Source organism: Salvelinus namaycush, chromosome 30 (genome assembly GCF_016432855.1).
Source record: "Salvelinus namaycush isolate Seneca chromosome 30, SaNama_1.0, whole genome shotgun sequence".
Classification (NCBI taxonomy): Eukaryota; Metazoa; Chordata; class Actinopteri; order Salmoniformes; family Salmonidae; genus Salvelinus; species Salvelinus namaycush.
This window is the reverse complement of record NC_052336.1, coordinates 30,677,560-30,704,553: the sequence shown is the minus strand read 5'-3', so window position 1 is coordinate 30,704,553 and position 26,994 is coordinate 30,677,560. Positions and strand designations below refer to the sequence as shown.

Below are 26,994 nucleotides of genomic sequence, written 5' to 3'. Positions count from 1 at the left end.
TGTCAACAGTATACTGCCCTGTCTCATATTGAAGTTAAAGAGACTATCAGGGCCCTTGAACAGGACATCAAATCTATTGAATTGAAGTTGCTCACTCAGAATGACCCTGGACTAGTTATGAACTTACAGGACAAGAGACATGAACTGAGGTTGTTTCTACATGAAAGAGTGAAGATTTGATTAGGTCTCGTTTTGCTACCCTCAAGGATATGGATGCACCCAGCGCTTAAAAAAAAAAAACCTAGGACAGTCAACATTGCAACGTTGACAGATGGTCTGCCTTCGTCTCCCTGATGGGAAGGTGACCACGGATGACAGTGAAATGAATCTTGAATCTTTTCATGAGGGTTCTCTACCTGTATCATGTCAACGTGCGGTGCTTTTATTGTTGCCAAAAAAGGCGTATTTGGCTCTTATAAAAAATTGGTGACCTGTTGCATTGCTATGCGCAGAATATAAATTGTATCTAAATGTCTTTCAAACAGGTTGAAAGAGTATCTGGGGCTGTTGGTCCACAAGGACAAGTTTTACTGTGTACCTGATCGCTCTATTGTTGATAACTTGTTTCTAATAAGAGATGTTTTACACATTTGTAAACTGTCTGATGTAAATGTGGGTTTACTTTCTTTGGATCAGGAGAAGGCCTTTGATCGTGTGGACCACCAGTACTTGTTCAAAACAATGAAAGCTTTTGGGTTTGGGGATGTTTTTTTGTCTTGGATGAGTTTACTGTATGCTGGGGCCTCGTGTATGGTGAAGGTGGGGGGTGGTTTGAGTTGCCCCATCCCTGTCAAAAGGGGCATCAGGCAGGGATGCCCAATTTCAAGGCAGTTATATTGTCTGGCAATTGAACCAATGCTTTGTTTTTTAAGAGCAAGGCTTACTGGTTTCTCTGTGCCAGGGGTAATGAACGGACCTACGATAGCACTGTCTGCGTATGCAGATGACGTGACAGTTTTTATTACATGGGCTGAGGATGTTAAGGTTCTCTCAAACGCTCTAAAGGTGTATGAGGGGGCCTCCTCAGCTAGAATCAATTGGGAAAAGAGTGAATCGCTGTGGGCAGGTCAGCTTCAGATGGGGTCCGCTCCATGGTTACCAGGGGGGCTTCAGTGGGGCAGAGATGGGATGAAGACTTTGTTTTTTTTTCTAGGCTCTGATGTATTTCAGAAAAAGAACTGGGAGGGTGTGGTGGAGAAAGGGTGTGCCAGACTGTCAAGGTGGAAATGGGTGCTACCCCAGCTGTCTTATAGGGGAAGGGTACTGGTAGCTAATAATCTTGTTGCCTCTACCCTGTGGCAGACTAATGATTTTACAGCCACCAGGGAGCTTCAGAGGACCCTTGTCAATTTCTTCTGGTCTGGACAACACTGGATTAGAGCTGCAGCCCTGTACCTGCCACTGCACGAGGGTGGGCAAGGCCTGGTGGACATTTCTTCCAGGATCGTGGCTTTCCGGCTTCAAGCAGCCCAGAGACTGTTGTACAGTGACGGTTCTAGCTGGGTCGACACAGCCAACACATTGATGAAGAGAGTGGGCTGTTTGGGCTTAGACAAGCACCCTTTCCTCTTAAAGCTGGAGGGGGGTGATTTGTCTGGCCTGACTCCATTTTATGAGTCTGTTATGCAGGCTTGGAGAGTTCTTGTCAAGTCCCGTAAGGCCGGCACGCCACCAGGGATGTGGCTTTTTGAAGAGCCTGTTTTTTTACAACACTGCCATCCAGTCCCGTGCTCTGGGTTCAGCCAGCCTACGTTCATGCATGTTAGGTGTGGGGTGTACTAAGCTGGGTCATCTGATGCGGAGCATGAGCAGATCGTTGGAGGAGCTGGGAGAAAGAGCGGGGATCCGATCATCTCGCCTACTGAGGAAGGTCGTCGCTGAGGTTGGTGATTCCTTGCCAGTACTTCATGCAATATGTGACTGACATTTCCAATTCTGATCGGTGGAAGGAGGGTCTGGATTGTGTTTCCTGCACTGATTGTTAGTGCTGCGACAGGGTCATTCGAGGAGGACGTGGGGATGCTGCTTTCATTCGATACCCTTGAACTGGGGGCGTTCAATGAGGTGGGAAAGAAGGCCCTGTACAACATTTGTGTTAAAGTGTCCCATGCCTCTTCCCTGGAAGGGGTATAATCGACGAGGTGGGCGAATGTGTTTGGTCCAGGTGAATCCCCAAAAGGCTGTTGGCGGTCTTTATAACAAGTGACCACCACATACAAAGCCCTCAACTGCCAAGAGGTGACCATAGAGAAGAGTCCCCTCAGCAGGTGGTCCAACCAAACAAAGCCTCAGGACAGCACTCAGAAAATCTGACCTAACCAAATGATCACATTGCAAAATGAAAAATGTATCACCTATTGGAGAAACCACTAGAAATCTAAGTAAACTTCAATTCTGTACACAGACTGTACACGGTGACAGACTATCTGACCACTGTAACGGATTGAAAACTGAGGAAAACACTAACTATGCTCAGACTCAGTGAGCACAGCCTGGCCATAGAGACCGTTGTCCCAGGCAAACCTGGCTGCCCAGAGAGGATAGGCTGTGCTCATTCTGCCCCTGTAACGACGTGCGCTGAGAGTCGGGAAGCAAGTTCAGGGAGTGAGTGTTTTAATGAAAAAACACAACATAATCCAAAACAAGTAACACGAACCAGAAACAGAAACAATGACGCCCGGGGAAGGAACCCAGGGGAGTGACATATATAGGGCAGGTAATAAAGGAGATGATGGAGTCCAGGTGAGTGTCATATTGCGTTAATGAGCATAACGCTGGTGACAGGTGTGCACCTTAACGAGCAGCCTGGTGACCTAGAGGCCGGAGAGGGAGCAAACGTGACGTGCCAGCAACAGATATTTTGACAAAATGAATTTATTATTTCCCAAAATTATACAACAATATGAAGAATTAGATAACTTAAATGATGAACACAAACTTAAATACATACTTGGTGAAAAAACAAAATGTTTTGTATTAGCAGCCAAATGTGTGGCCTCCTGCCACAACCGGAGGGACAGACAGTGAGAAGTATGGTGTGATTATTCATATTTGCCTTTCCTTATTATTATTTGTTATAATTGCTGTTAATGAGTATCACTATCATTGCTTAATTACAGTCTAGTATATAAGGTGAGATGGGGAACATCACTTGTCACATGCGCTCTGTGAGAAGCCAAGGAATCTCGGCTGTTTTTAGCTGCTGTGAATTGAAAATATCTCTTAATGTTTCATTTCCTCTTGAGAGTCACCTTGAGAGTTAGAGAGAGTTAGAGTTAGAGTTAGAGAGAGAGAGAGAGAGTTAGAGAGAGTTAGAGTTAGAGTTAGAGAGAGAGAGAGAGAGAGAGAGAGATATCAAAACCTTAGAAAAACCTGGCTCCCTGTAGAAGAAAGGCTGTGCAACCACTCCACAACAGCAGAACCTGAGACGGAGCTGCATTTCCTGACAAAATGTCAAAAATATAAAACAATTAGAGAGTGTCATTTTCCCAAATTTGAAACCTTTATTCAAGGTTTAAAAGACCTCTGTGATGAGGATAGGCTACCCGTCCTGTTGGGGGAGGACGCAACGAGCTGTGGGTTGGCAGCGCACTACATTGCTGCCTGCCATAAGTTAAGGGACAGTGTCAGACCAATCAACCTGCACATGTCCTCTACTGTATACTTATTGTTATTGTTGAATGTATGGTTATTTTGACCCTTGGTTATTGTTGTCCCGTTGACAATTTTGATTCTCATTTTATTTATTTTTATATTGTAAATATTTAAAATAAGCTTTGGCAATATGTACATTGTTACGTCATGCCAATAAAGCGAATTGAATTGAATTGAGCGAGAGAGAGCGAGATAACCACCATGACTTCCTGCTATGAACCTATTATAGAGTCCGGGTTTTATGATAGAGTTTGATGGTTTGATTATGTGAATTGCACAAATAACAGATGAGGACTGATAAACAAGGACATGAGTTTTGAATGCAGTATGTTTTTGTCTGTCTGTTTTACACTCATCTTGTCGGCAGTGCCACCGACACGGGCACACACTGGGATGTTTGAGCTCTGTAATGCTATCTGTTTGTTTTTTGGGTAATCTTTTGTCTCTTCAGAATGGAGTGGTGGAGTGTCGCAGGATATTCTGTCCCCCTGCCAACTGCTCAGAGGACTCTCTCCCCGTGCATGTGGTGGGCACGTGCTGCAAGAAATGCCGACGTGAGTACTGTCATCATGCCTCGACCACAGAGCGAGGAGACAATGTGCTGGAGCACGGCACTCACATGGGTCAAGCGCTAGGCTGTGTATCGTGGAGGCTGTGTATGCAGGCTGTGTATGCAGTGGAGTTGTTATTGTTTTAAAGTGTGGCACACTCTTAGAATTTTTTTTTAACGTTTTGTTCCTAAAGGGTTATAAACGCCTGTCACAGGGGTAGTACCCTGTACGGTACTTCCTTTGTACCTTTAGTTATAGGTACAGTGCCTTCAGAAAGTATTCATACCCCTTGACTTATTTCACATTTTGTTGTGTTACAGCCTGAAGTTAAAATGGATTAAATGAGTTTTTCTCAACCATCTACACACAATATCCCATAATGACAAAGTGAAAACATGTTTTTATAACTTTTTGCAAATGTTTAGAAAATGAAATCAGAAATATCTCATTTACATAAGTATTCACACCCCTGAGTCAATACATGTTAGAATACCCTTTGGCAGCGATTACAGCTGTGAGTCTTTCTGGGTAAGTCTGTAAGAGCTTTGCACACCTGGATTTTATCATATTTGTACATTAATCTTTTAAAAAATTCTTCAAGCTCTGTCAAGTAGGTTGTTGATCATTTTTAGACAGCCATTTTCAAGTTTTGCCATAGACTTTCCAGCCGATTTAAGTCAAAACTGTAACTGGGGTGGTACCCTGTACGGTACTTCCTTTGTAACTTTAGTTATCGGTACAATGCCTTCAGAAAGCATTTATACGCCTTGACTTATTTCACATTTTGCTGTGTTACAGCCTGAATTTTAAATTGATTAAATTTAGATTTTGTGTCACTGATCTATACACAGTACCCCATAACGTCAAAGTGGATTTAAAAAAAATAATAAAACATTTAAAGCTGAAATGTCTTTAGTCAATAAGTATTCAACCCCTTTGTTATGGCAAGCCTAAGTAAGTTCAGGAGTAAAAATGTGCTTAACAAATCACATAAGTTGGATGGACTCATTTGGTGTTCAATAATAGTAGTTAACATGATTTGTTTAATGGCTACCCAATCGCTGTACCCCACACATACAATTATCTGTAAGGTCCCTCAATCAATAATTTTACTGGGCTCTACTCCTATAGAACACACACACACCTACACATATTTGGGACTAAAAATCAGCTCCACTTTGAAATTCAACCTGTCCATGAATGAACTGAAAGACAAAGCAAGGAGGTCATTCTATGCCATTAAAAATCTATATTAAATTAGACATACCAATTAGGAACTGGCTCAAAATATTCAAATCAATAATATAACAAATTGCACTATATGGCAGCGAAATGTGCGGTCCGTTTACAAAACAAGAATTTGACAAATGGTACAAACACCCATTTGAAACGCTGCATACAGAATTTTGTAAGAGCATCCTCAGAGTACAGAGACACTCCAAACAATGCATAACAGAGCAGAATTAGGTCAATTCCCTCTTCTGCTCAATATCCAAAAAAGAGCCAACAAATGCTATAATCATTTAAAAACAAGTGACCCCCTACATACAAAGCCCTCGACTGCAAGAGGTGACCACAGAGAAGAGTAACCTCAGAAGCTGGTCCAACCAAACAAAGCCTCAAGAAATCAATCAGAAAATCTGACCCAAACAAATGATCACAAAACAAAATGAAAAATGTATCACCTATTGGAGAAACCAGTAAACGTCAATGCTATTTGGCTCTAAACAGACAGTACACGGTGGCAGACTATCTAACCACTGTAACGGATAGAAAACTGAGGAAAACACTATGTACAGACACAGTGAGCACAGCCTGGCCATAGGGACCGGTTGTCCGGTCTCATAATAAGTTGCATTGACTCATTTGGTGTTCAATAATAGTGGTTAACATGATTTTTTTAAATGGCTACCCCCTCTCTGTTCCCCACACATACAGGACCCCCTGTTAGGACCCTCAATCGAGTATTGCGTTTCAAGCACATTCAACCGCAATGGCCAGGGAGATTTTTCAATGCCTCAAAAAGAAGGGCACAGATTGGTAGATATGGAAAAATAGGCAGAACACTGAATATCCCTTTGAGCATGGTAAAGTTATTAATTCAACTTTTGATATTGTATCAATACACCCAGTCACTACACAGAGACCGGCGTCCTTCCTAACTCAGTTGCTGGAGAGGAATGAAAACTGCTCAGAGGTTCAATGAGGCCAATGGTGATTTTAAAATAGTTACAGAGTTTAATGGCTGTGATATGAGAAAACTGAGGATGGATCAACAACATTAAAGTTACTCCACAATACTAACCTAAATGACAGAGTGAAAAGGATGAAGCTTGTACAGAATAAAAATATATATGCACTTAAAGTTGCACTATGCAGAAATCACTCTGCCATTTCCTGGTTGCTAAAATTCTAATAGTTTGCCTAATTTCAATATATATGACTGAACAAGGAAGTATAGTGGAGAGAATCATTGTACCATCCAAACCCGTTGTGAAATATATTTTCAATAACCACAAACATTGTATTTTCAGCTGTTTGAAGCTGGTGTACAAAACCGAAAGTAAAAGACACAAAAACTAAACTTTAAAATGGTAACAGAAATAGCGCAAATAAAACAGACTCCTCTTACACTTGCTTTCAATGAGCTTTACAGTGGCTTGTGAGAAGTATTCACCCCCCTTGTCATTGTCCCTATTTTGTTGCCTTACAACGTGGAATTAAAATATATTTTGGGGGGGGTTTGCATCATTTCATTTACACAACATGGCTACCACTTTGAAGATGCAAAATATGTTTTATCGTGAGACAAACAAGAAATAAGACAAAAAAACAAAAAACTTGAGCATGCATAACTATTCACCCCTCAAAGTCAACACTTTGTAGAGCCACCTTTTGCAGCAATTACAGCTGCAAGTTTCTTGGGGTATGTCTCTATAAGCTTGGCACATCTAGCCACTGGGATTGTTACCCATTCTTCAAGGCAAAACTGCTCCAGCTCCTTCAAGTTGGATGGGTTGAGCTGGTGTTCAGCAATTTTTAAGTCATACTGACTAGGCCATTCCAAGACACATATTTGACTAGGCCATTCCAATACATTTAAATGTGTCCCCTTTAACCACTCGAGTGTTGCTTTAGCAGTATGCTTAGGGTCATTGTCCTGCTGGAAGGTGAACCTCCGTCCTAGTCTCAAATCTCTAGAAAACATGAAACCGGTTTCCCTCAAGAATCTCCCTGTATTTAGCACCATCCATCAATTCTGACCAGTTTCTCAGTCCCTGCCGATGAAAAACATCCCCACAGCATGATGCTGCCACCATCATGCTTCACTGTGGGGATGGTGTTCTCGGGGTGATGTGAGGTGTTGGGTTTGCACTAACATAGTGTTTTCCTTGATGGCCAAAAAGCTCAATTTTAGTCTCATCTGAACAGAATACCTTCTTCCATATGTTTGGGGAGTCTCCCACATGCCTTTTGGCGTACACCAAACGTGTTTGCTTATTTGTTATTTTAAGCAATGGCTTTTTTCTGGCCATTCTTCCGTAAAGCCCAGCTCTGTGGAGTGTACGGCTTAGTGGTCCAATGGACAGATACTCCTATCTCTGCTGTGGAGCTTTGCAGCTCCTTCAGGGTTATCTTTGGTCTCTTTGTTGCCTCTGATTAATGCCCTCCTTGCCTGGTCAGTGAGTTTTGGTGGGTGGCCCTCTCTTGGCAGGTTTGTTGTGGCACCATATTCTTTCCATTTTTTAATAATGGATTTAATGGTGCTCCGTGGGATGTTCAAAGTTTCGGATCTTTTTTTATAACCCAACCCTGATCAGTACTTCTCCACAACTTTGTCCCTGACCTGTTTGGAGAGCTCCTTGGTCTTCATAGTGCCACTTGTTTGGTGGTGCCCCTTGCTTAGTGGTGTTGCAGACTCTGGGACCTTTCAGAACAGGTGTATATATACTGAGATCATGTGACAGATCATGTCACACTTAGATTGCACACAGGTGGACTTTATTGAACTAATTATGTGACTTCAGAAGGTAATTGGTTGCACCAGATCTTATTTAGGGGCTTCATAGCAAAGGGGGTGAATACATTGGCACGCACCACTTTTCCGTTTTTTTTTTTTCATTTCACTTGACCAATTTGGACTATTTTGTGTATGTTCATTACATGAAATCCAAATAAAAATCAATTTATATTACAGGTTGTTATGCAACAAAATAGGAAAGACGCCAAAGGGGTGAATACTTTTGCAAGGCACTGTTAGTAATACTGCAAAAAATGTGGCAAAGAAATGTAGTCTTTGTCCTGAATAAAAAGTGTTTTGTTTGGGGCAAATCCAACACAACACATCACTGAGTACCGCTCTTCACATTTCCAATCATGGTTGTGGCTTCATCATGTTATGGGTATGCTTGTCATCGGCAAGAACTAGGGAGTTTTTTTTGGATCAAAATGAACGGAATACAGCTATAAGCACAAGCAAAATCCTAGAGGCAAACCTGGTTCAGTCTGTTTTCCAACAGACACTGGGAGACGTAGTCACCTTTCAGCAGGACTAGGCCAAATCTACACTGAAGTTACTTATCAAGATGACATTGAATATTCACGAGTGGCCTTCAGTTTTGAATTAAATAGTTTTGAAAATCTATGGCATGACTTGAAAATGGCTGTCTAGCAATGATCAACAATTAAGATGACAGCTTGAAGAATTTTAAAATGGACAAATATTGTACAATCCAGGTGTGCAAAGCTCTTAGGGCCATGTCCCGAATTAAGAATGTGTGACTTTCCTACACACACCTTTCCTATGCACTTCTCAGTATTTGGCGTAGAGACTTTATGCATGTGCTTATTGCGCTCTTCAGGTGTGGCTACCTTGCACACTCTGAATACATTTCATTCAACCGCTGAAAACCCTCCCACTTGCTGGCCAAAATATTTTCTCAGGGCGTTGTCATTCAATAGCATTTTCAGTACATTTTCAACTTAAGCCATCCCTTTAAATATGGTGCACCTTTTTATTATAATTTTGTCAACAGACTCAATAGAATACTTTGAGAGAATGGGTTGAGAATATATTGATCAACGAAATGTCACATAGGCCTTCCTAATTAATATATCAAAGAGGGTTACAAAATTCAAGTAACTTTCACAAAATTCCCAGGTTTTACAGAAATCCTAGTTGGAATATGGCTGAAATCAGGAGAGAATAAAGCAGGAAATCTGGGAATACTCCAACCGGAATGTATAGAAAATCTGGGAATTTTTGAAAAGTAACCGGAATGTTGCAACCCTAATACCAGAATTGCTTTACTGTATATATACTCACATATCACCAATGATAATGTCCTTTTCCTTTGTCCCCACAGCAAAATGCACTTACATGGCCCAAACTTTGTCAGAGGGCCAGCGCCTGCTAACGAAAAGGTGCACAGAATGCAAGGTAACAACGGATCCATCCCTCCCTGACTAACAGCATTTGGGTTGTAACAATACCATTATTGTGATACTCAGAACTATTGTGAAGTATCGTGATACTCAGAAGTACTGTGAAGTATTGTGAAGTATCATGATAGTCATGGCAAGGAAACAAAACCTGAAGCAGACTTCATTTCATGAGGAAAACGGTCCTAATGTTGGAAACAAAGAAACAAACAGCATTACGTGTCACCCAGAGTCAAATTTGTGTATATTCGAAGCTATAGCACACAATATTTTACATAAAGCAGGTTTTCAAAGAGTTGAGTGTGCTTTGTGTTTTCCTTCTTGCCATGGAAAATCGAGTATCATATTATTGTGATACTGGTATCGTGACAAGCAAGTTGTACAACTCGGTTCTGTAGATTGATCTCTGTGTTATTTAATTATCCAACTGGCTTCATTAGTTCTCAGAGCCCAGACACAATATGTTGTCATGCCTGTACTGTGAGGATCACAATGGGTCAGATCAGCTTGGCAATGATTGACAATAACCAGTCCTTCTCTCACCCACAGAAGAGGGGACGAGGGAACTGTGCTGGTTTGACAGTTCACACCCTGTTGTAAATCACAGGAGAAGGCGGGCTCTTTCTCCGCCTTTAGTATCAACCAAAGGAATTGCTTTGTTTCAGTCTTTCCCCGCAGAAACTCTAACACGGTCAAATGTGGATAGTGGAACAATATTTCTAACAGACGAATGTGGGGAATGGTCAGTGGGGAGCTATAGAAAACAAATGTAATAATGCTTTTAATTTTGTGATGTCATTAACTTCTCTAGGGTATGTGGTACGGTAGCGTCCCACCTCGTCAACAGCCAGTGAAACTGCAGGGCGCCAAATTCAAAACAACAGAAATCCCATAATTTAAATTCCTCAAACATACAAGTATTTTACACCATTTTAAAGATACACTTGTTGTAAATCCAGCCAAAGTGTCCGGTTTCAAAAAGGTTTTACGACGAAAGCACACCAAACGATTATGTTAGGTCAGAGCCAAGTCACAGAAAAAGACAGCCATTTTTCCAGCCAAAGAGAGCAGTAACAAAAAACAGAAATAGAGATAAAATGAATCACTAACCTTAGATGATCTTCATCAGATGACACTCATAGGACTTCATGTTACACAATACATGTATGTTTTGTTCGGTAAAGTTCATATTTATATCCCAAAATCTGAGTTTAGGCGGGACGCTACTGTCTCACTTGGCAAAAAGCCTGAGAAAATGCAGAGCGCCAAATAAAAATGAATTACTATGAAAATTACTATAAAATCAAACTTTTATTAAATCACACATGAAAGTTACCAAATTAAAGCTACACTGGTTGTGAATCCAGCCAACATGTCAGAATTCAAATAGGCTTTTCGGCGAAAGCATACGATGCAATTATCTGAGGATAGCACCATTGTAAACAAAGAGAGATAAGCGTATTTCAACCCTGCAGGTGCGACACAAAACGCAGAAATAAAAATATAATTCATGCCTTACCTTTGACAAGCTTCTGTTGTTGGCACTCCAATATGTCCCATAAACATCACAAATGGTCCTTTTGTTCGATTAACTCCGTTGATTTATATCCAAAATGTCCATTTATTTGGCGCGTTTGATCCAGAAAAACACCGCTTCCAAATTGCTCAAACGTGACTACAAAATATCTCAAAGGTTACCTGTAAACTTTGCCAAAAAATTTGAAAGTACTTTTGTAATACAACTTTAGGTATTTTTTAACGTTAATAATTGATAAAATTGAAGACGGGATGATCTGTGTTCAATACAGGATTAAAACTAACTAAAGCCAGCGTTCTGCTCACGCGCTTCTATCTAACAGGACACCTAATAAGACTCTCATTCAAGATGGCCATACTTCTTCATTGCACAAAGGAATAACCTCAACCAATTTCTCAGGACTGTTGACATCCAATGGAAGCCGTAGGAACTGCAAGCAGGTCGCTTAGAAATCTGGTTTCCCAATGAAAACCCATTGAAAAGAGTAACCTCAAAACAAATCTGAATGGTTTGTCCTCTGGGTTTCGCCGGCTAAATAAGTTATGTTATACTCACAGACATGATTCAAACAGTTTTAGAAACTTCAGAGTGTTTTCTATCCAAATATACTAACAATATGCATATCTTATCTTCTGGGGATGAGTAGCTGGCAGGTGAATTTGGGTATGCTTTTCATCCAAATGTGAAAATGCTGCCCTCTACCCTAGAGAAGTTAACTGTATGGATGAAATACTGCTCCTCGGAAAGTATATCCCCTTTATCTGTCAAGTTCCCATCCGATACATTGTGCATATAATATGAAAAACTATGAATGCATTTCAGTTAAGATAGGAATGTGATTTTAGGAGGTATAAGATAATCTATCTCTTGTAAACTGTGCATAAGTAAGTAGCCATGCCCCGAGTGAGGTCGGAGTGACTGTCAGATGGACGGCGCCGTCCCCTTCGGCCAGAGTGCATAAAAAGTCTTGGTAACGAAATAAAAATTTGACCAGGAAACATGAGGTAGCTACAGGTGGTAGCTCCACACCTCAACACGAGGTGAATAAATATTTTTTTATTTTAGACCAGAGAGACGGCAAGCTGCAGCTCATGTCCATAGTGGTCTGAATCCTGAACCCTGAGTAATCAACACGAGGAGGAAGAGGCGACAAACTCCCCTCCCAGTCAACCGGTACAGCTGATTAGCTGTCCTGAGTAAAATATCTCGAACTCTTCAAAACATCCTTCTACCCTTGTCAAATCACCGTAGTATTTTACTCTCATCACCAATGGGAACCGTCGACATGGCTGGCTATCTTCCAGAGTGAGCAACAGTAGAAGACGGGAAAGGTGAGACCCCTTTCAGACAATCAGAGCCATACAGCTTGCCGCTGAAAGGCCACAATCTTCTTAAGGAGTGCTGGCTCCATCCGAACAAAGGCAATCACACGTAAATACATTCATGATTTCTTATTCCAAACGGGCGGCGGTTCGTGTGCAAACTATATGATTAATGCTACTGTGAGAATAGTTCTGAAATGTCTCGACGATAAGTGTACCTTTTTCTCTTTCTCTCCCCCCTCTCCATCTATGTTGTAACAAGCCATCATATTTTGTCAGTCCGCTCGGGACCTTTGTCTAATGCAAAGGGTGTAAGTTATTCTGTGTTATTTTTTAGTGAACTAGTAAATAAATAATTAAAGCAATTTATGTAGAACTGAATCATGAGCAAGGCTGGGGTTTATGCAGATGAATGGGGTTACGACTGTTCAGAATTATGATATGATTAATAAGATGACTGTTTATCGATGATATCGATATATACCTAATAGAGTTTAATTTGGGAGACGGTAAATCTTTAAACAACCTCTTCCATCGTGCCACAAATTCCTAATGAGTTAGTTGTTACATGATTCATTTAATCGGGTAACAATTAAACACAGTTAGTGGATTAAATAAATACGTCAGATTAATGAATGTAAAGTCACGACAATGTTCAATCTTTCTTTTTTTCTTTCTCTTCCATGGGTGAGATATGAGGGCATTTGAGAGTAATGTATGAACATACAAACAAAGGGCTGTTTGAGGGGTAAATCTAAGGAGCAGGGCTGTGTTCCAATACGATCCCTCTACAGGACCCCATGAAGCGTGGTCAAAAGTAATATATTATTGGGAATAGATTGCAATTTGGGTCGCAGGTTAAATGTAAGGAGTAGGCAGCGCAGGGACCGTATTGCAGTGCCTTAGACTATAATTAAAGTCATTATTCCACTGAGGGAAAAGAGTACTCTCTTCTCTATTTGCTGCCATTTATCCTAAAAGGCATTTTTCAGAGATAAAATGTGTGTTTTACTTTTGTCGTTGGTTACAATGAGACTAGCCAGCCGGAGAGGAAAAAGGTTTTAAGGCCCCCTTTAGACTGTAAAGTGGTAATCTGTGCTGTGCAGCTAGCTTTCCTTCAGACAGTGATTACAGTCTCCATCATCTGTCACCATGGTTGTTAAAGTGGAGAACTAGCCAGTTCAATAATACACAGTACCAGTCAAAAGTTTGGACACACTACTCATTCAGGGGGTTTTTCTTTTTTTTTTAACCTACTTTCTACATTGTAGAATAATCAAAACATCAAAACTATGAAATAACACATATGGAATCATGTAGTAACCACAAAAAGTGTTAAACAAATCAAAATATATATTTATGTTTTCAAATCTTCAAGTAGCCACCCTTTGCCTTGATGACAGCTTTGCACACTCTTGGCATTCTCTCAACCAGCTTCATGAGGAATGCATTTCCAAAAGCCTTGAAGGAGTTCCCAACTATGCTGAGCATCCCAAACCATCTCAATTGGTTTGAGGCCAGGTGATTGTTGAGGCCAGGTCATCTGATGCAGCACTCCATCTCGCTCCTTCTTGGAAAAATAGCCCTTACACAGCCTGGAGGTGTGTTGGGTCATTGTCCTGTTGAAAAACAAATGATAGTCCCACTAAGCCCTCTTCAAAGGGGGGGACACTCTTGACCCAAACAGCTACAGACCCATATCTATCCTACCCTGCCTTTCTAAGGTCTTCGAAAGCCAAGTTAACAAACAGATTACCGACCATTTCGAATCCCACCATACCTTCTCCGCTATGCAATCTGGTTTCAGAGCTGGTCATGGGTGCACCTCAGCCACGCTCAAGGTCATAAACGATATCTTAACCGCACAACTCTCCTTCCGTGGCCTCCAATTGCTCTTAAATACAAGTAAAACTAAATGCATGCTCTTCAACCGATCGCTGCCTGCACCTGCCCGCCTGTCCAACATCACTACTCTAGACGGCTTTGACTTAGAATATGTGGACAACTACAAATACCTAGGTGTCTGGTTAGACTGTAAACTCTCCTTCCAGACTCACATCAAACATCTCCAATCCAAAGTTAAATCTAGAATTGGCTTCCTATTCCGCAACAAAGCATCCTTCACTCATGCTGCCAAACATACCCTTGTAAAACTGACCATCCTACCAATCCTCGACTTCGGTGATGTCATTTACAAAATAGCCTCCAATACCCTACTCAATAAATTGGATGCAGTCTATCACAGTGCCATCCGTTTTGTCACCAAAGCCCCTTACACTACCCACCACTGCGACCTGTACACTCTCGTTGGCTGGCCCTCGCTTCATACTCGTCGCCAAACCCACTGGCTCCAGGTCATCTACAAGACCCTGCTAGGTAAAGTCCCCCCTTATCTCAGCTCGCTGGTCACCATAGCAGCACCTACCTGTAGCATGCGCTCCAGCAGGTATATCTCTCTGGTCACCCCCAAAACCAATTCTTCCTTTGGCCGCCTCTCCTTCCAGTTCTCTGCTGCCAATGACTGGAACGAACTACAAAAATCTCTGAAACTGGAAACACTTATCTCCCTCACTAGCTTTAAGCACCAGCTGTCAGAGCAGCTCATAGATTACTGCACCTGTACATAGCCCATCTATAATTTAGCCCAAACAACTACCTCTTTACCTACTGTATTCATTTATTTATTTTTGCTCCTTTGCACCCCATTATTTCTATCTCTACTTTGCACTTTCTTCCACTGCAAACCAACCATTCCAGTGTTTTTTTTACTTGCTATATTGTATTTACTTCGCCACCATGGCCTTTTTATATTTTTATTTATTTTTATATATATTTTGTTTGCCTTCACCTCCCTTATCTCACCTCACTTGCTCACATTGTATATAGACTTATTTTTCACTGTATTATTGACTGTATGTTTGTTCTACTCCATGTGTAACTATGTGTTGTTGTATGTATCGAACTGCTTTGCTTTATCTTGGCCAGGTCGCAATTGTAAATGAGAACGTGTTCTCAATTTGCCTACCTGGTTAAATAAAGTTGAAATAAATAAAATAAATAAATAAGCGCAAACCAGATGGGATGGCGTATCGCTTCAGAATGCTGTGGTAGCCATGCTGGGTAAGTGTGCCTTGAAATCTAAATAAATCACTGACAGTGTTAACAGCAAAGCATCCCCACACCATCATACCTCCTCCTCCATGCTTCACGTTGGAAACCACACATGCAGAGATCATCCGTTCACCTACTCCACGTCTCACAAAGACATGGCGGTTGGAACCAAAAATCTCAAATTTGGACTCTTCAGACAAAAATACACATTTCCAATGGTCTAATTTCCGTTGCTCGAGTTTCTTGGCCCAAGCAGTGGTTTCTTTATAGCAATTCGACCATGAAGGCCTTATTCACGCAGTCTCCTCTGAACAGTTGATGTTCAGATGTGTCTGTTACTTGAACTCTGTGAAGCATTTATTTGGGCTGCAATCTGAGGTGCAGTTAACACTAATGAACTTATCCTCTGCAGCAGAGGTAACTCTGGGTCTTCCTGTCCTGTGGCGGCCCTCATGAGAGACAGTTTCATCATAGTGCTTGATGGTTTTTGCGTCTGCACTTGAAGAAACTTTCAAAGTTCTTAAAAGTTTCCGAATTTACTGACCCTCATGTCTAAAGTAATGATAGACTGTCCTTTCTCTTTGCTTATTTGAGCTGTTCTTGACATAATTTGGAATTGGTCTTTTACCAAATAGGGCTATCTTCTGTGTACCATCCCTACCTTGTCACAACACAACTGATTGGCTCAAACACATTCCACATATTAACTTTGAACAAGAAACACCATGTTAATTGAATTGCATTCAAGTTGACTACCTCATGAAGCTGGATGAGAGAATGCTTTGATTGTGCAAAGCTGTCATCAAGGCAAAGGGTGACTACTGAAGAATATAAAATCTAAATTATATTTTGATTTGTTTAACTCTTTTTTGGTTACTACATGATTCCATATGTGTTATTTCATAGTTTTGATGTCTTCACTATTATTCTACAATGTTGAAAATAGTAAAAATAAAGAAAAACCCTGGAAAGAGTAGGTGTATCCAGCTTTTGACTGGTACTCTAGGTGTATACACTTCCCTTCCTCAAATTACAGCAAACAGAGAGCTTAAAGGGGAAATTTGGACATTACATTTAGAAATTTGCCCTTCTCACTCCTCTTTATGTTTAGCTATTAGTCGTGTAAGTTAGCTGGAGGTTGTAGTGGCTGTTTAACCTTATACTGCATTGGGCTAAATCAGGGTTCCACAGAGTGTTTCTTGGTACTCTTAAACAAATCTACTTTGAAACAAAAGTATACACCTCACACACATGGTTATGGGCTTAAAAAAGGAGACACCTGTACCATGTCAAATAGAGTTGAAATGTATTACAGTTTGTGTTTGCATCTCATTATTACACTTTATATACATCACAGAAGACTGAAATATATCAAAACCGTTTGACATAGAAACACTGGATATTCGGCAGCTTTCAACTTTGTGGCATCAGTTTGGGGAAGGCCCTTTCCTGTTTCAGCATGACAATGCCCCCGTGCACAATGTGAGGTCCATACAGAAATGGTTTGTCGAGATCGGTGTGGAATAACTTGACTGGCCTGCACAGAGCTCTGACCTCAACCCCATTGAACACTTTTGGGATGAATTAGAACGCAGACTGCGAGCCAGGCCTAATCGCCCAACATCAGTGCCCACATCATGTAACTCAGTCAAGCAGTAAAAACAGAACAGCACGGCGTTGTCACGCCTGCTCCCGCTCTCCCTCCCTGGCGTGCGAAGGCACTAGGCTCCCCAGCATTACGCACTCCTGCCACCATCAGTACGCACACCTGCCTTTCCCCATAAAGCACATCAGCGATTACTGGACTCACCTGGACTCAGTTACCTCTGTCATTACCTTCGCAATATCTGTCTGTTCCCCGCTCTATTCCCTGCTGCAGCATTAGTTGTCGTTTTGTACCCATGTGCTGACGCTGTTCTTCACCTGGTCTTTGTGTCTGTTTCCTGATTAAATGTTGACTCCCCGTACCTGCTTCTCATCTCCTGCGTCGTTCCTTACATGAGTGTGAAGAGACACACACACACAGGCACACACATTGCATTCTCAAACATGCTAACACACACACTCTACATACAAATACATTTTAATATAATATAGTTTTTCTGCTGTATTATTGATTTTGTGTTGTAGGTACGTCATAGTATGTTGTGTTATGTATTGTTCTATTGTATATCATTCTGATTGGAACACAGAAAGAGTAGCTGCTGCTGCTGGGATCCGGAATGAATAAAATACACAGTGCACTACTTTTCACCAGGGGCCATATGGTTATGGTCAAAAGTAGTGCACTATGTAGGGAATATGGTGCCATTTTGGGAAACAAACCCAGGTGGTGTAGCACCTGGAAGGGGTTGACTTTGAAGTAACTTTGAAATAGAGAGGTGTCTAAGGGGTCTGAGACAATGCGTCACACCTTGAGAGGCACACAGGGACCATGGAAGAGCGGAAACTGAGACAGGTTGACGAATGTAACTGTGCGCGTGGCTATTCATTTCAAAAGTCCATGGGAGGATGAGGAAGACGGATTCATAGAGAGGAGAGCCTGAGTTCTATCCCTTTCTTTGTGAATCTGTGTACATCCCTGTCTCTATGCAGGTTTACATTCATGTTGTGGGTAATGTGCCTATATTCTGTAGTAGTGTGTTTCTCTTTTTGCAAGTGTCGAGGATCAGTCTAAAATATAATTACCCTTCTGCTACAAGGATGCAAGCACACTAATTTACTCAAACAACCAACTAACATACGGTATAACACTGTACATTTAATATTAAACAATTAGCATTGCACACTTAACCCTTCCTGGTCATATTCAAAAAGGGTCCGTGTTTATCTTTTGCGTTTGTGCCTTGCTATATGCTACGAAAGTCAATCGTTTGTTGACATCGTGTCATTATTGGAATCAACCTATCTCTAACATGCTAATTCGAATCTAATGTTAATTGCCCCTGAGGGGTTAAATAAAGTTGTATTGATTCGAGTTGCTTGAACGTGTGTGTTTGGGTTGTGTTTGCAGAACGGGCTGATGGTGAGAGTGACAGAGAACTGTCCGGAGCTCAACTGCACCCTCAAGGAACAGATCCTACCTGACAACAGGTGCTGCAATGTCTGCAAAGGTTGGTCCTTCACCTTTAAAGTCGCTTGCTACTGTTGCAGCACCTCAGTCCCTCTCGCCTTGCAGTATCTCATTGGCCGAGCTATCATCTTCTGCTACCCAACATTTAATGAGACTGAATCGTTCCTCATTGCCGTCTATCATTGGTCCCACCCTTACAACCCGTAAGGGAGCACGGAGAAGCTAACAGAGCCAATCCCAGCCTGCTGCTTGTTTGAGTGGAGCCAATGTCTGTGTCCCAAATGACTCCATATTCCCCGTATAGTGCACTTATACTGTATAGTGCATAACTTTTTATCAGGGCCCATAAGGCTCTGGTCAAAAGTAGTGCACTATGTAGGGAAGAAGGTCTTTTAAATGGCTCTATTTGCCTCTTTACGTCCTGCATGAATGTTTCATCCGTTGTTGGCTTGAGTTCAGAGCAGAATGTTCTGTCTGTTTTAGACCGGCTCTCGCCATGCCAATTTGCATAATTTCGAACATTTTGGAAGCGAAAGGATATATTAGCTAAATATCCATAGATCATTTTGTAAATAGATTGAATACACAGAAACAGTTGGAGGCAGGCGACTGTGAAATGATGTGAATAATTGGAGATGAATATGGTCAGTTTCAACTGAACAAATTCAGATTTGTTAAACCAAGCCTTATCGTTTGGTCTATGTATTTGGCCATTCAGATAAACATCAGTGCAGTGCAGATGAGCGAAGTCTTTTCCTTTTCAGATCATCTTCCACTCATAACCTGCCATTATCTCCTTATGGGTTGAATGAGGCCTGTTATATTGGATCTTACCCACTAGTCATTAAGTCAGCATTTTCTACCTTTTCCATTGCACTGAATGGAACGGTTTATAAAGCCCTCGGAAAAGGGATTGGGGGATGTGTGAGTGCACACTGTAGGCCTGCAAGTGCATTTCCTTTTCTGTCTCCCTCATGGCGTCAGCCAAACTTCCACCTCTCAAGTTCTGATTCTTTGTAGATGTAAGCCCTCTTCTGAGAAAGAGGAGGGAGAGAAAGAGAGAATATGACAGAGAAAGAAAGAGAGAGGGAGAGAGAGAGAAATATCAGAGAGAGTATATGCAGAGTGAGGGAGAGAGATTACAGAGAAGGAAAGACAGAGGGATAAAGAAAGAAAAACATGTCAGAGAGAGAGAGAGAGAGAGAGAGAAAGACATTTTTGAATTTTTGTCTTTCTTTAATGATACATCCTCATTTCATTAAAACCTCACCACCCACCCCCCTTTAAAAAACAAATATCCCCTGTGCTGCTCACTCACCTTGCCCTCTACCCCACGATACAAAACGACATCACACATCCCAATAACCAAAACCTCACCACTTCTTCAACCGTGTATCCAACCCATCTTCCCCAGCCATCTGCCTCCCCGACACACCATATCTCCTGAAACATCTCCCCACTTTTTTTAATCATTTTATAGAACTCAAATTCCATCCTAAGGCGCGCAGAGACCATCCCATTAAATACTAGTAAAGGGTCTGTTATCCCCCCACCTTTGACCCTCTTCCTCCTTGTTAGCCAAATAGCCAAGTTTGCCTGAGCAAACAGAAAAGCAACCACACACATTTGCCTTTTCCTTATTCGAATACCTGTACCAATTATAAACATCCCGACTGTAAACTCCACCCCCAACCTCTCACACAGACATTCCAACAGAGACATCAATGGCATTAACTTGGCAGAAAACATATGATGCACAGTTTCACTCGTGATACAGAAGGACACCCCTGTCTGACTCCCGGGTCAACCCGTGCCATGAGTTATTAGTGGCCAGGGCTCCATGTAGAACCCTTCACTGGAGGTCCCCTGACCTCTTTGTTACTGGGAGTTTGTAGAGCCCCCTAAATCTAAAACACACCATACTCTCCGCCCCACATGTCCCCTGTCACTGATGTACCTTCACTCCTGTTAGGCTCCTAGTGTTCCTCACCTTAATGCAAAGGTTGTAGAGGGCTTTACCTCCCACCCCCTCAAACCCCCCCAGGCTTGGAGTGTTAAAGTCTACAGTTCCAGTCCCTGCCTACCACCAGCGTCTCCTCAGGTGCTACCTGTGAGAGTTCCTGTCTAAGACACCCAAACAGACGCCCCCTCTCTCTCCCTGTGTTAGGTGCTTACAAACGTACAAAGGACAAACACCTGTTGTTAATTTCTGCTTTACCACAAGCAGTCTACCCCTACACACCTTCTTCGAGGAGCAAATTTTTACGGCCAGACCCGGTGCAAAAAGGACTGCCACCCCTGCACTTACATTTGTTCCATGGCTCAGCACACTTGACCCTTTTCACCAGAGCCCCGAATCGACTTCCTTCACCACATCACTATGTGTCTCCTGCAGAAACAACACCTGTGCTTTTTTGTTTTACATATTCACCCAACAGACTCCTCTTTCCCGCATCTCTGATGCCATTGATATTAAGTGAGCCTACCTGAAAAGTCTCCATAAGAAGTGGGAGTAAAGCCAGCAAAGAAAGAGACCAATTGCAAAGCTCAAAAAGCCAGAGTACCTCAACCTAAAACGTTTCCTGGGTGAGAGGATACCGTGCCTCTCATTATTCATAGCGTGTTGTACTGATCTTACAAACTTTCCCAGATCGCAAAAGAAACTTCAAGATGAACCTTTTTCCCTTTAGTCTCATTCAGGAACCTTGACAGTTTCCTCACTGTGTACTTTGACCCCTTCTGTGTGACATGCTGTAAGCTTTAGACCCATTGAGGAGGAGTCTGAAAAGAAAGCCTCCTCATCATCCTCTTCCTCAGACTCACCTTCCTCCTCCTCATCTCCATCTCCCATTCTGACCACCTGCCCTTTCTCTCTGGTCAGGGACTCCCCCCAGCACTAGGCAAAGTTTCCTTAGTGCCTTTGACCACACCAGTCTCTCCCCTCCCACCTCCTTTCTTCTCCCCCTTTTTCCTCATCCGCTTGATACTCCTCCATCGCCCCTAGTCGCTTGCCCTTCCCCATTATACTCTCCTCATCCACTAGCATAACCTGATTAGGCCCAGCCTCATCTACACCACCATCCATGACATGACTAGACCAGCCTCAGCTACATCACCATCCAGAGTATGACTAGACCCAGCCTCATCCACACCACCATCTCTAGCCTGACTAGGCCCAGCCTCAGCTGCCTGCACCTCATGGCCCCCTGCACATTGACCTCGATTTCCCCCACCGGTTTATGTGGCACGCAAAGCTCTTATGCCCCAAATCCCTACACTCAAAGCACCGTAGACTATCTGTGCTGGCAAATCCAGCGTAGAGCACCTCCCAATGCCTCACTTTAAAATGCACATTTAACTGTTGCTCATTGTTATTCAGAAACATGAACACTTGCCTCCGGAATGAAGCAACATGCTTCTTAATGGCATCTGCCTGAAAACCTGCCGACAGTACACGAAAACCGCTAGCAAACCGACTCAGCTCTTTCCGGATTTTATATATGTAATAAAAGGAGGCAGATTCGCTACTACCACCCTAGTCGAAGGAGTCGAAAGTGGATAAATCGGCACCAAAACATCCCGTTCAAAAACCAGGAACCTAAAACTCCGTCTTCTTCCTCCATAACTTTGAAAAAAACGGTGGGTACCGCTAAACTAACAGTGTGTTAACCCTCCACCATAGAAAATACAAATGTAAAGAAAAGACCAAGGAAAGAATCAAGAGATTAAAGTAAGGACAGAGCCCTCCACACGGCCTCTCAACTACAAAAACCTCCCATCGAGGGGAGGGGAGGGAGTGAGGGAGCAAGGGAGAGAGGCTAATGGATCCAGAAGCACTGTGGTTTAGAGGGGGGTCTCACAGAGAGTGGGACTGGCACTAGTCATTACTGGGAATGAAAGGGATAGATGGGTCCAGATCGAGAGAGGAAACAACTGACTTATCTACTGTACGGCTCATTTTCTACCCCACTGTCAGCACCCTGTGTGATCTCAGTCAAATCCAGACTGTTGAGTCAGAACTTTGTCCCCCTCTCTCCCAGGCTACGACTTCTGTGCAGAGGGACTCATTTGTGGGGAAAATTCGGAGTGTAAAAACCGGAACACCAGAGCCGAGTGTGAGTGCAAGAGCGGCTTTGCCTCCATCCACGGGGACTCAACATACTGTGAAGGTAGGCGGCTGTGAACTATTCGACTGGGTCTTTGGGTAGAAGACTCTGGATGGGTATATAACGGGTAGACTTAGAGCTTGTTTTGTGTGTGTAGACGTTGTATTTCTTTATTGCAAAGAGGACTAGGAGTAGAGTGAAGTTGCCCCTACATGCTGATCTTGGGCCAGTTTAGCATTTTACCCCGCTATTGTTAATGTTAGGATTGGAGTAGGGGAAGCTCATCCTAGATCTGTACCTAGATTCCTGAATTATAGGGAATGATATGATCTCTATGGTTGAGTGGATATGTGGATCTGTGAGATGCCTGGCCCATTCCATACAGTAGATGCCTGAAACATAGCTTGGATCATGAGAGTTTCAACTACCTCTGGGTTTAGTAGGACATTTCAGAAGCAAAATGTATTTGTTCAGTATTTCTATTTATTTCTATTTATTAGGGATCACCATTAGCTCTTCCTGGGGTCCAAACACATTAAAACACTTACAATACATATACAAGAAAATATAAAACAGTACATCATATAACATTATTACTCCACTACATATCTACAATACAAAATGTATAATACCACCATACAAAAATATTAAAATATATGTGTGTGTAGAGTGTGTGTGCTAGCGCTTGTGTGCGTGTGTCTGTACTTTTGTTTGTGTTTCTTCACAGTCCCTTCTGTTCCATGAGGTTTATTCTTACCTGTTTTTTCAAATCTGATTCTACTGCTTTCCTCAGTTACGTACCTGAGGTGTAATAGAGTTCCATGTAGTCATGGCTCTATGTCTGTGCACCTCCATTAGTCTGTTCTGGACTTGGGGATTTTGAAGAGACCTCTGGTGTTATGTCTTGTGGGGTATGCGTGGCTGTGTACTAGTACTTTTAACAGACAGCTCGGTACATTCAGCTTGTTACAAAAACAAGAAGTGATTAAGTCAATCTCCCTTCCACTTTGAGACATGAGAGATTGACATGCATGTCATTAATGTTAGCTCCCCGTGTACTTATAAAGGCCAGCTGTGCTGCCCTGTTCTGAGCCAATTGTAATTTTCCTAGTCCCTCTTTGTGGCACCTGACCACACTACTGAACAGTAGTCCAGATGTGACAAAACAAGGGCCTGTAGGACCTGCCTTGTTGATAGTGTTGTTAACCTGTCTGGCACCGGGGTTCCGCTAGCGGAACTCCTCCCACATTCCACTGAAAAGGCAGAGCGCGAAATTCAAAAAATCTTTTTGAGAAATATTTAACTTTCACACATTAACAAGTCCAATACAGCAAATGAAAGATACACATCTTGTGAATCCAGTCAACATGTCCGATTTTTAAAATGTTTTACAGCGAAAACACCACATATATTTATGTTAGCTCACCACCAAATACAAAAAAGGACAGACGTTTTTCACAGCACAGGTAGCATGCACAAAGCCACCCTAACTAACCAAGAACCAACCAAACTAACCAAGAAACAACTTCATCAGATGACAGTCTTATAACATGTTATACAATAAATCTATGTTTTGTTGTGAAAAATGTGCATATTTGAGGTATAAATCAGTTTTACATTGCAGCTACCATCACAGCTACCGTCAGAAATATCACCGAAGCAGCCAGAGTAATTACAGACACCAACGTCAAATACCTAAATACTCATCATAAAACATTTCTGAAAAATCGATGGTGTACAGCAAATTAAAGACAAACATCTTGTGAATCCAGCCAATATTTCCGATTTTTTAAGTGTTTTACAGCGAAAACACAATATAGCATTATATTAGCTTACTACAATAGCCTACCACACTACCGCATTCATTCATCAAGGCACGTTAGCGATAGCAATAGGCACGTTAGCGATAGCGAATAAACCAGCAAAATATATTAATTTTCACTAACCTTCATAAACCTTCATCAGATGACAGTCCTATAACATCAGGTTATACATACACTTATGTTTTGTTCGAAAATGTGCATATTTAGAGCTGACATCAATGGTTATACATTGTGCTAACGTAGCATCTTTTTCCCCAGAATGTGCGGATATTTTTATGACACTCAACTATTCTGACCAAATAACTATTCATAAACGTTACTAGAAAATACATGTTGTATAGGAAATGATAGATACACTAGTTCTTAATGCAATCGCCGTGTTAGAATTCTAAAAATAACTTCATTACGACATCCAGCTTAGTTATAGCGAGAGAGTGCCCAAAATCTGGGCGCAAACTACTATTTCACATGTTCGACAGATATATGAAATAGCATCATAAAATGGGTCCTACTTTTGATGATCTTCCATCAGAATGTTGTACAAGGGGTCCTTTGTCGGGAACAATCGTTGTTTGGTTTTAGAATGTCCTCTTTTCCAGTCAATTAGCACGGAAAGCTAGCAAAGTAGCGCGAAGCTCTCCTTCCTGAACAAAGGCACACAACGCAACACGCCTAACGTCCCGAATAAATTTAAATAATCTAATAAACCTATATTGAAAAAACATACTTTACGATGATATTGTCACATTTATCAAATAAAATCAAAGCCGGAGATATTAGTCGTCTATAACGACAGCTTTTCAGAAGGCAATACCAGGTGCCTTCTCGCGCGCTCCAGAAAACAGGAAACTGGTGACACGTCATGCCAAGAGCTTTCATTCGACCCCAGATCAAGTTATACACTCCATTTCTTCTCTCACTGCCTGTCGACATCTAGTGGAAGATGTATGAAGTGCATGTATATTAATAAATATCAAGGACATTTATAGGCAGGCCCTAGAACAGAGCATCGATTTCAGATTTTCCACTTCCTGTCAGGAAGTTTGCTGCAAAATGAGTTCTGTTTTACTCACAGATATAATTCAAACGGTTTTAGAAACTAGAGAGTGTTTTCTATCCAATAGTAATAATAATATGCATATTGTACGAGCAAGAATTGAGTACGAGGCAGTTTAATTTGGGAACGAATTTTTTACAAAGTGAAAACAGCACCCCCTATTGAGAAAAGGTTAACCTGTTGAGGACAGAGGGCGCTGTTTTCACTTTGGGGGAAAATCGTGCCCAATTTAAACGGCCTCGTACTCAATTCTTGCTCGTACAATATGCATATTATTATTACTATTGGATAGAAAACACTCTCTAGTTTCTAAAACCGTTTGAATTATATCTGTGAGTAAAACAGAACTCGAGTTGGAGCAATTTTCCTGTGAGGAATTGAGAAGTCTGAAATAAGGCTGGCTGTTCTGAGGTCAGTTTATTAATTTGCATGTCTTCTATTGGTTGAGATGCACTGCATATGCCTTCCCCTGGATGTCAGCAAATAGTGAGAATTGGAATGGAGTTGCTAGGCAGATCTGAGGACATATAAATTGGCTTGGAACGTGGGGTCCAGTCTTTTCAACTTTCGCCATGACGCAAGACAGACCTCAGGATGGCGTTCTAGAAAGCTCTCGTAATAGGAGTTAGATATATCCGGCTCTGATTTTATTCGATATAGGTGTTAACGACATCATAATATTGTTATTTTAAACCGAGTTATATCAGTTTATATCAGTATATTGCGATTTTCGGATATTTATTTGTGCTGCGTTATAGTGAGTTGGACACGTCTTAGCCACATGGCTAATGTTTACTGCTAATTCCAAAGTTGAAGGCGACAATCTACAACCGAGCAACGATTCCTCTGGACAAAGGACAACTTGCCCAAGATTCTGATGGGAGCTCATCAAAAAGTAAGAAGTATTTATGATGTTAATTCGTTGTTCTGTTGAAAAATGTAAATCTACTATTCCGCCATTAATTTCGGTGCGGTCTCGCTTTAACGCACGCTGTATGTCGTAGTAACGTTAATTTTAAATATCTAACACAGCGGTTGCATTAAGAACTAATGTATCTTTCATTTGCTGTCCAACCTGTATTTTTTAGTCAAGTTTATGATTAGTTACTGATTAGATTAGGTGCCTCTCCCAAGATTTCTCCCGACATTTTGTTTGCATTTTGGCTACTATTCATATTGTATAACCACGATTTGTGCCGCTAAATATGCACATTTTCGAACAAACTCTATATGTATTGTGTAATATGATGTTATAGGACTGTCATCTGAAGAAGTTTGAGAAGGTTAGTGAAAAAATTAATGTATTTTGCTGGTTTAT

At 41.7% G+C, this 26,994-nt stretch overlaps 1 protein-coding gene across 1 annotated transcript in view; it reads left to right on the top strand.

The window, feature by feature from the left end:
- LOC120025009 (protein kinase C-binding protein NELL1-like) overlaps window positions 1-26,994 on the top strand; it is a 456,735-nt gene that overhangs the window by 213,411 nt on the left and 216,330 nt on the right. The window contains exons 9-12 of the mRNA XM_038969436.1: window positions 4,106-4,208; window positions 9,572-9,645; window positions 18,631-18,730; window positions 22,731-22,859. Of these exons, the coding sequence (XP_038825364.1) occupies window positions 4,106-4,208; window positions 9,572-9,645; window positions 18,631-18,730; window positions 22,731-22,859 (406 nt within the window). The remainder of the gene's footprint in view (window positions 1-4,105; window positions 4,209-9,571; window positions 9,646-18,630; window positions 18,731-22,730; window positions 22,860-26,994) is intronic.